Genomic DNA, 12122 nt, shown 5'->3' on the forward strand with positions numbered 1-12122 from the left:
TACTAGCCCTAACCTGAGACCGGGGAAAAAAGAGAGGGTACACAGTGTTTGAAGTAAGTACCTGTTGTGCTATATATTGTTGTGATTGTCCAAACCATCAAAGTAAAGAGAGGGCTTGAGTGACAAAGTGCCAGTAAAGAGGAAAACAGTAGGGATTTCTGACTAACTAGTGGGGTCTGGAGCATGCATACCATATATCCCCCAGGGAAAATTTTGAAACATAGGTATGCCATTGTATTAAATTTGGAAGCAACTTTAGAGAAATGATTGAGATCTGGAAGAAATTTAAGAAAATAGCAAGTTGAAGGATGTTAAAGGAACAAAGTTTAAAAGTAAGAACTACATGCAATTGAAATTTTGTTATATAGTGGACTGTAAGAAAGAAAATTATAACTACAGTGGAACCTCTCTTAACAAACTCCCCGAATTAAGGACACAATAGAAAAAACCTCCATAATAACAAAAAATTTTGGTCCCACCAGGTCTGGTCATTACCTCTGAAAGAGGAAAACCTCTATATTACAGTAAAATATGACAAAAAAATTCTGGGTCCTAAAATGTCCATAATAGAGAGATTCCACTGCAATTGGATTTTAAGGCAATTTTTAATCAAAGAATAGATCACAAATAAAATTTTGAAAATGGCTCAAGATTGGTATTTTTAGTCAAACCTCTGTAGTAAAATAGTAAGATGTAAAACACATAAGTATGTGTAACTTTGAGTTTATACTTTTCTGTGGTGCAGCTGGCTATTTTTGTTTAAGCTTTAGAACTAGCCCAATCACCATTTACAGCTGAAAGTCTGTAGGACACCTGGTCCTACAACCTGTTTAAAGTTGTTACATAAAGTGTGTTTGAAAAGGTGGAGAAAGGAGAAAAAATCAATGACTGGACCTGGGCTGCCTCAAACCTGCAGCCATCCGATTAATGCTCAAACACTTACAGGAGTCTGCCAGGCAATCAGGATGTTTCTCCTTGTGAATTTCAAGTATATATCCAAAGGAACCCAACTAGCCAAAAGCCATTCACAACTAGCTTTTTGGCCACAACTGGCCCTGCATTATAGCAAATAAGAACTTGGTTCACTTGGCTTAAGCACCCCTAATTACATTTAAGACCACAGAAAAATAACTACCAAATCACAATTACACATATCAATGCACTTAATACACTGTACACACGCAAACATACACCCCTAAATGTTGTTGTGGTTGATTGTAGAGTAGCAACTCACTAAAGATAGTTTACTGTCATCATGTACACTTGGTGAGTGTTAGTAATGTCCAAATAGATTCACAACTACTATATATTATGTATAGTCTACATAGCTTGGTAATCACAAGTTTATAAGGCAGCAAGAATATGCTCCCACGGTCAAGCCATTTCCATGTTATTACAAAGTAACAATATTGGGCATGCAGTGTTTCTTGAATGACCACATGATAGCAACTCCAATTATATCCAAGGGTTGGCCATTTTCATCCTTACATGGAAAGTAGTCCTTGCCAGGTTGACACAGTTTTCCACCACTTAACATCATACATTCCCCGCTCTGATTGTAGTCAACACTAGACAGAAAACATATAAGGCCATGGTACAGCTTATAATAGTTCAAAACTTCACCAAGATGGTTCATGTCAAATGCAATGATGTGTCCACTGGCTATACCAATCCATACAGTATTGAGAGAAGTACACATGGCAGTGATTATTTGGTCTCTAGGATCACTAACATGACACTTGTCCTTGATTAAAACACCCACATTAAATTCATACAAGCATGTAAACTGGCAAGCATCCCACAATGACACTATGACACCACCAATGTAGGTAGCCCACACCTGATTGTTGTTGAAAGACAAAATCATCTTTCCCACACGGGTATGCCTTTCAGCTGTTTCCTCCATATGCTTTATGTCAAGACTGTCAGGGTCTAAAATATACAACCGACTATAACTGGACAGCCACAAGTGGGTATGAGTCAGTACCAATCCATCAATACAGTATTCCGATACCTTAGTGTGCTGATGTGACCATATGTTAATATATTTAAACTGTACATCCATGGAGATATCAAAACAATATCCCTCTTCTGTACCAATGTACACATTGTGGTCAGAATTGGCAATACATGACACCACAATGTTTTCCGTTGCAATCTCAAACATCAATTCTTGTGACCTTTTGTCAAAGATAAACACTATACCATCCTCTACATCAACTTGTGTGGCCACCCAAATGTACTGGGCACACTGTTTCACACAACACACTTGGACCATTTTTAGAAAATGTTTATTGACTCTCTCCAATGGGTTGGTTTTAAAGATGTGCAGTTCAGTTCCTTCTATTCCATCACAACATATCCACAGCTCATGTGGTTCTGACTCAGCCTCATTGGAAGAGACAACGCAGCCAATGGAAATGGTGTTCTTACCAGTAAAATTTATGGTACTTATGCCAGTTCCTAAATGACTCTCCTCACAAATAACTTTATTAGCATCAAGTAAATACACTGGGTCAAGATCAGTAGGAACAAGATCTCTTAAATGGACCTTATGGGAAACACCACATTTTGTAGTTAAACTGTAACTACTAAGCAGTGGTAACAATTGGTCTACTTGGAATTCAAACGGATCTTGAACACCAACTGTGATGCAAACATGACAGGGAACCCTTTGCTCAAGGTTATCAAGTAGTGTAGCATAATGTGTAGAAATTAACTGCTTCACAAGTTCAATCAATCGACACAGTACTTTACGACCTTCAACAGTTGGTGAGCACATGATTACGATACCATCCTTGTACTTATGTTTGGAGCTATTCGTCATAGATGAAATGACAAAACATAGCCCATTCACATTGTACATTAGTCCTCTGCACCAGTACACTAAACCTTCAGTGTTAACTTCATCTAAAGATTCACAGTGTTTAAATTGTTGAGAGCCACTAGACATAATTTCAGGTGTTGTTGGTACTACTACTTGTGGTCCATCATGTTCTAAAGATTCCTCTCTCGAATAAGACATCATAGGAGACATGGTTTCTGACCGAACACTGCTAGAGATATCTGATACTTCATCAGAAATAATATTAAAAGAACGTATCTCACGATCACTGCTCAATCGAACACTAGATGAAATCATATCACTTTCATCAACTGGTATTTGCTCATTTAACACATCCATTACTTTTTTGATAGAGTTCGTTACATTCGATAGCAACTGACTCCACAAGCTTGAAGGAGTAGGATAACTAAAATACTGACTCTCAGACAAAGGTGAAGAAAAAAGAATGAAACGTTTAAAGTAATGTTTATCATCAGGTAGGATAGTTGGGCTAGTTTTGGGAAGCATAGAAGGGATTAGAACCCTTTTACAACCTTCATCTAGTGGTAGAGCAATCTCAAATTTGTTAAGTAGTGTAAGAAAGTATTTCACAAGAAACCCTGAGTCCTTAACTATGAAAAACAGATCCTTAACTGTCAAAATACCTTGTTTAACATAACACTTTCTTTGCTTGACAGAAACAACTGCAGACAGGATGTCATACAGAAAAGAAGGATCAATAATGTACAAGTCATCCAGATTATGCTTACCATTAGCATAAAACAACAAGGCACCTACTTCATGTAAAAATTGGCTAGCATTGTGTATTTCTTCATAATCATCATCCTTAATGTCAGTAAGACCATTGTCCCTTATCAGCTTCCTGAACTCTCCAGCATACATAAACGACCCGTTTTTCTTATCTTTTAACTTTTGATAAATACTGATCAGTTTCCTATCCAATGTGTGGTAGCTGGATGGAATCATAGCACCCATCACACATCGATTGTTTAGCTTGTACTCTGAAGCAGCATTGTAAATGTCGTCCTTCAGTTTGACCAAATCCTCTGTTTCATCTTGTAATCCCACTACATTACAGCTAGCAACAAATAGAGAATGGTACTGAGCAGTGAGCTCTTGTACTTTTCCCAATAGATAGTCAACCTTTTCTGATTTTTCTTCGTCAGATAACATATCAAGAAAGGTACCCACAATAATGACACAAGAATCTGGAACTTGAGTAGAAATACTGTCCAAAAATGGCTTTAGACTGGAAACTCCATCATCCCCTTCAGTGACATTCCACAGCAATAAATACATGGATCGCTTAGACAAAAAACAATGGTAAGTGGCATCATATCCTTCCTGATTACTAAAGTCCCAAATTCTGAAGTTAAAAGTCCTTTTACCCGATGATTGCGGAGTATGTTTCCACTTGCTAATAACTACACTACAGGACTCACTGCTAATTCGCTTGCTAAGCAATTTAGCTACAATTGTGGACTTCCCTACTCCATGCTTACCAAGAACCATTAATTTCATATGCAAATACTCATGAGCATTGCGCAGTTGACTATTGAGGTATTGGATACAGTCATCTGTAGAAGCACGATAATTTATGGGAGGATGGTTTAGATCATTAAGACCTTCCAGATTAAGATCATGAAGAATTTTTAGCTGGCCTAGCTGATTAGGAAGGGTAAGAATTGTTGAGTTATAGGCAATATTGAGTGTGGTAAGAGCAAAAAATGAGCATACACAATCAGGAACAGCGTGAAGCTGGTTGAAGCTGATATCAAGGGTTTCCAACTTAGGTGCTCCAAAATTAGGCAAACTTCTCAAATGGTTGTGTGACAATTGAAGTACAGATAGGGAAGTAGGTAATTGTGGTACATCAGGAATTTCCACAATGTGATTGTGTGACAGATTCAATGTGGTAATGCAAGGTAGCTCCAATAGGGAGTAGGGTACTTTACGCAACCTGTTCTGCTGCAAGTCAATCTTAGTACAGTGCTTTAAGTAGGTACCCATTTCTTTTGGGAGAGAAGGGAACTCATTGCGAGCTAACATTAACTCTTTCACCCAGTTAACCTTTTGTAGCCAGGAGATTTCCAGCTGTGTCAAACGCAAACCAAACCACAGCACAGTTCCTTCTTCTTTATCTATGCCTGTTCTCAATAATAATTCTTCTCTTACTTTAAGAGCATTATTTCGACGTGACATTTCAATGGCTACAGCAGTCTTAAAAGATTGATCCAAGACACAATTTTGAAGTTCAAAGAGATTGTCCCCCACTGTTATAGGTATCTTAGAGACCAATCCATCTACGTTCTCACCATATAAAGTCAAAATTAGAATCCGGTCATCCACCATGGCTGCCTTGACAATAAGAAGTGTTGCGGTCACTGAATATGCTTTTAGTTTGTGACTTTTGTCCAAAGCTTCATCAATGCATGACGCACCGCGAAGTATTAATTTTCCAACATTGCTATGGTTCCCAGTTTCCACAGCAGCCATCAGAGCTTCATTAATACAATTTCTCTCTAGTTCATTGATAGGAGTTTTCAATAATTTATTGAGGTTAGGCCCATTAGTTCTTACTTCCTTTATCAGCTCTGCAAAATAACATTTGCATTAACCATGTACTTGTATAATGTACATGCATCAATAATACATAGTTACACTGTACAATATTATCATGCGGTATGATAGTATACTCAATCATTAATAAATCTAGCTAGATCATTGTGGGGAGTGGTTGTTGTGCTCTGTTTTCAGTGACAAATCTTATCGTGTAGCTACAGGTACCTCTCACAGTAACGCTAATACATAGCTCTTAAAGTACAGTGTAGCATAAATACGCTCCTCGAGGAAAGTGTCAATGTAAAAAATTTAATGTGGTTTCATTGCATGAAAAAGATGACATTAAGGAGATAAAAGTAAAGGCAAGGCACAAATGGCAGATACTTGTTGGAATCACAAAAGGCACATCCAGATAAGCTATGTATAGTGATGTAAATGGTGGCAGTAAAAGGTCTCGTTTGATCTCTAGTTTGGGTAGTGCAGGTAGGCAGACAAAAGGATTTTGGCTTTGTTTTAACATCCAAAAGGGTTTTCTGATGCTATACTTGACACTAGACACACCAAGAGATATTCTACATTTGAATTTTCAACACGCTTACAGTAGAATTAAGTGCTATTACATTAGAATTCATCACATTTGCAGGAAATTTTGTCATGACTGATTGTGTGTTCTACGGGCCAAGATAAAAGTCAATTAAGTTGTTATTGACATATATCCATGTCTGTATGAAGTTGTTTGTAAAGAAATTAATGGATATCTAGTGTTTTCAGAAGTATAAAATTAAGGTGTACACCTGATGGCATGATTTCCGTTAATAGTAAACTAGAGTGATTGGAATCCTTATCAAGCATGCTAAATACTGAATATGGTACTGCTCAAATGCAACGTTGTCTCGTGAGAGTGTAAGCAATTTAAAATTCTCTAATTAAAAGGCGTGGCATCTGTTTCGCTTGCGAGTATTCATCCCATTTTGTTCTAGATGACAAGTGAAACAGATGCTACACCTTTTATTAGTGAGTTTTAAATTGCTTGCACTCTTACAAAATGACATTGCATTTGAGCAGTACCATACAACTAATTACTACAAGTTATTGTTAGTCAACAATTGTTCAGCTATTTTGCAAAGCGTTCTTGGTTAGCCAGGTACTCACTGATTAATTGTAATAAAATTTCCTGCAAATGTGATGGATTCTAATGTAATAGCACCTAATTCTACTGTAAACGTGTTGAATTCAATTGTCAAGGTGAAGAATTCAGCAATAAATTCTACTGCAAAAACGATGAATTAAATTGCAAATGGGATGAAGTCAGTTGCAAAAGTGACAAATTCAATAGCAAAAACCTGTTATACATTACTACTCAGGTGTATCCCCTAAAATTAAGGATTCCTACCAAAAGTTACCACTAAATAGAAATGTTCTATGTGATGAAAATACCGTTACAGAAGAGTCTGCTGCTGATCTTGAGTGAGCTTGTGGTAGAGGTAGCTTATGTGGTAGTCAGACAGGAAGGTAGCCCAAAATTAAGTTTTGATGATTTTTAACAACTTACAGTGTAATACTTTCTGTAAAATTTTGTAGTATTTGACATCAAAATACATTCATGAATTTATGTTTTGTTGCATACAATATTTCTATGATGGCAGCAGTTTTGGGCCACCCTCTACATTGGGAGTGGGGAGGATTCTTACTATGATAACTACACCCACTAACAGTCTAACTATATTATAACAATTGAGCATGGACTTAGAAATTTTCCTGAATGAAGTAGGTAAAGAAAGAGTGAAAACTGTGCATGCTACCCTTAAGTCGTTGATCGTGTCAGTGTCACTGCACTGGTGCGACATTCATAACATCATGTGACAATAGTGCACAGTTACAGTACTATGCCAGACTAGAACAACACTTAGAATGAGCCGACATTGGTTTCTACACTATTTAGAGCCCCACAGACAATGCAGACTTGGCTACCAACAATTAATTACCTCAGCCTGCAGCTCCAGTAATTATGTCTGTGGGTAGCCCCACCCACATCGTCCTCAGGTCTCTAAACCTTGTCGGCACATTCTAACTAATTAATACTAATAAAGTAGTCAAGAATTTTATAGTTTAAAGCCAGTGGGTGAGCTAATCTATAGCTTTTAATTATAGTGCAACAACTATCGAAATTCCATGTAATCGTCTGATCATAGAACACAATTATAATACTATATATATATTATGTGCGAAAACCTGACACAATCACGCATTTTTGAATACTCTATTACCTAATCACATAGTTTGATAGTACTGTATAGTAAGGACCACATAGGAGTAGGCATGGCCAAGAAATAACCACCCAAAAACCAGCCTCAATTTTCCTTGATGATGAGGTAGTATTGGTTAGGTAAAACTAAGCTCAAACAAGCTTTCAGATCAACCTGAAATACTTTCAACAAATTGCTACAGAACTTTAAAAATATATATTTAACAGAATTTTCTACTGACTGACTGACTGACTGACTGACTGACTGATACCTTCAGACAAGCATAAGTCGATAACAGCTAAGGTTACAGGCTTGATTTTTTCACTGTTCAACGTTGCTTCGGCCTGAAAGGTGCTATTAGGCAGAGCTTATGATAACGTCCGGACACCAGACAAAATCCGGTCAATTTGCATAGATGTCTGACCATAATGCAATTTGTCCAGACACAGTGTCCCATCAAAGCACAAGGAAGGAGCCTAAGGGCTGAGCTGGCATGCTATCAACAATAACAGTCACTTGGTTGCCGATCATTATAAGAAGCAGGCAGCTATAGCAGCTAAGAAGAAAGATTATGTCCTGAACAGAAAGTTAAAAGCAACGAAGTACACTCACTAAGCAGGTGGATGAATACATTGAAGCTGATGAAGTAACAATGGCCCAAAGCCCAGCAAACAAGATAACCAAAGGCTTTCAAGGTTGGCAAAAAACATCCTAGGAGTACCACCTTCCTCTGTGCCTGTTGAGAGACCCTTTAGCATTGCAGGAAAGGTATTTACTCCAGAAAGATTTCGCCTTACAGATGGCAGATTTTCACAATTTTATTAGGTGCAACCAAAACTATATAAATGCAATCGTGAACACTGTAAGCAGAGGAGGGTGGACACGATATAAGCGCTACTGAAAATTATTACTGTTAATTGAATGTTTCAAATACCAAGACTAATAAAATGGAGTGATAAAACCTGTTTAGCAACAGCCACACTAATTTATCTTGTGCTTCTTGTGACGAACGGAAGAAAATGAGTACGAAGGTGTCCTATTTCCTGCTTGATTCTCCATGAGGATATGCTAGCGGCGTCCGCTTTCCTTTCTTTAATTCCATGGGAGCGAGCATAGGAGGCTTATTGTATATCATGATACCTTCTTCAACGATTGTTAGCTCGAATACAAGCTTATAAGGTGTCTCTAGAATGCAATGCATCGATTCCACCGACAAACTTACTGTACACGTGATCCTCTATAAATCCAAGAGCAATTTATGTTCCGGGAATAGCGGGAAGAGTGGGGCAGACCAGCTAAATATACTAAAAGTGAAGCACACTTTCGAATGGTGCTTATTTAAACTTCACTGAAGGCTTGGTTATACTTTTAATACAAATGTATGCGCTCACGTGCGCATGTCCACCCTCCTCTGCACTGTAAGCATAATCTGTACTTGTACTTAAATACTTTCAAAAGTACTTGTACTTTACTTAAGTATTTCTCTTAAAACAATGTCATGTACTTGTACTTCAACAAATGTCAAAGTACTTGTACTTTACTTAAGTACTTTCACATGTACTTCTCCCCATGCCTGGACTAGGGATACAAATGACAAAAAAAGTAGTGAAACAAGAAATCTCTTGTTTCACAACCTTTTATCGCTTGTATCCCTACTTCATTTTAAAATTTTTAATTTTTATATACTAGTTTTGTTGTCATTGCTTGATAGTATAAAATTTAGGCTTGCATGATTATGTTGGGTTTTTACAGATCCAGTCACAAATAATTGCCAGCCAAACTACGCAAACCATTAAAGTAACAAGTGGTAGAGTCAGCAGTGGGAAAGTTGGCAAGGCAAAAGGTATCTTGGACCAATACATTCTCACTTATAATCACACATGTATATGCGATGCCCGTACGTACCATAGTCCACTGCTTCTTATCGTTTACTGTCTGTAATGTGCATGACACTCATATGTACCACTTTCCGCCGAGTGTGGGGCTCGCTCAGGCTTGCTCCAATTATATTTTACTGTAATTCATAATTTATGTCCCAATTGTGATAATTATGTTGATTCACACATGCCTATTGTGTTTTCTTATGTAAACTCTCTAGGTAAAGCTTCAAGGCTATTTCTCTGTTTTCATATATACTTCAAAAGGGACACGCTTCCTTTCTCCTCAAAGGATTTCACTATTCTTTGTAGCCTAGGAGGCTAGCAACATGCCTGTAAAGCCCATTGGGAAAGGCAGAACTACATTGTCTTTAGAAATAGCTTCATTTAAAGCAAGCCTACAAGCCTGAAAGGTTAAAATATAGGCCCACATTGCTAGACCACTACTCCACCTTCAGCACAGGGGCTTATCAATTAGTGCCTGCACTTTTAATTGTGGATTATTACTTTTATTATTTACTAGGACTGCGTCACATACAACCAAGTACATACACCAATGTTGCAACCTACCCATTGGGCAAGTATAAACAGTGGCATAGGCAGCACTCAGAGCAGTGTGCGTGTACCGGTGGAAATGATACATATACATACGTACACAGGCAAGGGAGTTTAACTGACATCAGAAAACCACAATACTAAAACACAACTTACACAAAAACCAAGCTATATTGTAAGTAGCTATATATTGTAGGTGTGACGTGCCTCTCAAGATGACTCAGCAGTGAAATGAGGCTATGCAGAACAAGGGACATGGTGAAGTCACAATTAACAATTGATCCCAATCAAGCCAATATGGCACAACAGACTCTGTTGTAACTAGAGGCTACAGGTGATGTGCCAGTGTATCAGCGGTGTGGCATTGGCACAGTGATCACAGTCTATAATATTATGCATACAGCCATGCACAACATACAGGAGATAGTTACACATTGTTGTATATACTGCATCGGCTTCTTGTTTAGCTATTATACAGACTCACAGTAGAGCAGTAGATAAGTCTAGTGGAAAATAATTCCAGGCACTAGCAAGCCAGATGAAGGATGAAGATGTATAATACAACTACCACTGGTACAAGTATTACATTATTCATTACCTTGTTGTTCCAGCTGGTTGTTTATGAGCGCATCAGCTGGTATCCCAACTGGTCATCAGCTGGTTGTTCATTGCATGACGCCTGGAGCGCATATCCTGCACACAAAATACACAATTACAAACATTTAAACATAGTTACTTGTAATGTTGTTGTTTACCAGTAAGGTGACCTCTGGCCTCTCGGTGGACATTTACTAATCTTCTCCTTCAAACAATCTGTAATTAAACAAGGGTGTGGTGCCGGACGTTATATAGAATTACACGTACGGTAAGGTCATCAGCACGAACAGGCGTACTTATTATACGGTTGTACCTTCATTCACAGGCGAATCTATCCCCGCTTAGTTCATGTCTCTAGGCCTCGTAGTTTCTCAAACATTATTTATTTATTATTTATTCATTCATTATTAATGATGTAATGTTAACCGCATTTCGTATTATTCTTAGCACTTGGTTGTATAACTAGGACCATGTACACATACTACACGCAATCTAACAGCAATGAAAGTATATATACATTGTATATACACAGTACAGTGAGCACAAGAGAACAATACAGGGGTACATACATATCCACATCCAATAATACATATATAAACACCAAGATATGTAATTACATTACTTATAATCCTAAGGTGTGTATGTACAGTAGAATACTGAATGCTATATTAGGATAAATGACTGCTCTATTAGAGTATTTTAATAGCAAACTGATTTCCCTGAGGATTTTGCACAATAGTGCTTCATTTACTTCATTATTAATGACAAAATTTTAACTACAGTATGTATTATTTTTAGTACTTGGTTGTATAATTTTGTATTATTATTACTAGACCCAGAGCACATACAACCACCAACAGGACATGTACACATAATGCATAGCCAGCACAGTATGTGTCTGAGTGGAAAAGACAAAGACACACATACACAATAACAAAATAATAGGGGAGTTGACTGGAATGTGATTATTAGTATGGAATTACAATAAGTACAAATTGTGAGGAACTGCTATACCAAACAGTATGGTAGTACAGGGTTCTCCCCTAAAGTGATGTATGTCCCCCAAAATGCTACAGGTTAAAATCATCATAGAAACATGATACGCAATGAAGACCACTTTTACAGAATAGCCTCAGCATATTTATAGTAACTTCAAATCCAACATTAAAAACAAGAAAACACTCACAGAAGGCCAGTTATTGAATTTTTAAAAAATAAAAAAATTGTCAACAAAACATGTATATTTGTCTGCCTGCATACCTACCCGCTTCCCTGACCACAGTCCCAAGGAAAGAGATTAAATGAAGCAGCATGCATCCACCATTCATGCCATAATAATAAATTTATTGGTGGCATGTACCTTTTCTGGTTCCACAGAGTGTCTACCTTCTGCTTCAGCGGTTGCCTTTCCTTTTATCTTCAGTTACATGGTTGATCATC

The 12122-nt window shown here is 37.5% G+C and overlaps 1 protein-coding gene across 2 annotated transcripts in view; it reads right to left on the bottom strand.

The window, feature by feature from the left end:
* Positions 1-1093: 1093 nt before the first annotated feature.
* LOC136264647 (leucine-rich repeat serine/threonine-protein kinase 1-like) overlaps positions 1094-12122 on the bottom strand; it is a 56104-nt gene continuing 45075 nt past the window's right edge. For both annotated transcript variants that reach the window (XM_066059421.1, XM_066059420.1), the window contains exon 2: positions 1094-5439. In XM_066059421.1, the coding sequence (XP_065915493.1) occupies positions 1394-5341 (3948 nt within the window). In that variant the 5' untranslated portion in view covers positions 5342-5439 and the 3' untranslated portion in view covers positions 1094-1393. The remainder of the gene's footprint in view (positions 5440-12122) is intronic.

This window comes from Dysidea avara, chromosome 8, assembly GCF_963678975.1.
Source record: "Dysidea avara chromosome 8, odDysAvar1.4, whole genome shotgun sequence".
NCBI classification, from domain to species: domain Eukaryota; kingdom Metazoa; phylum Porifera; class Demospongiae; order Dictyoceratida; family Dysideidae; genus Dysidea; species Dysidea avara.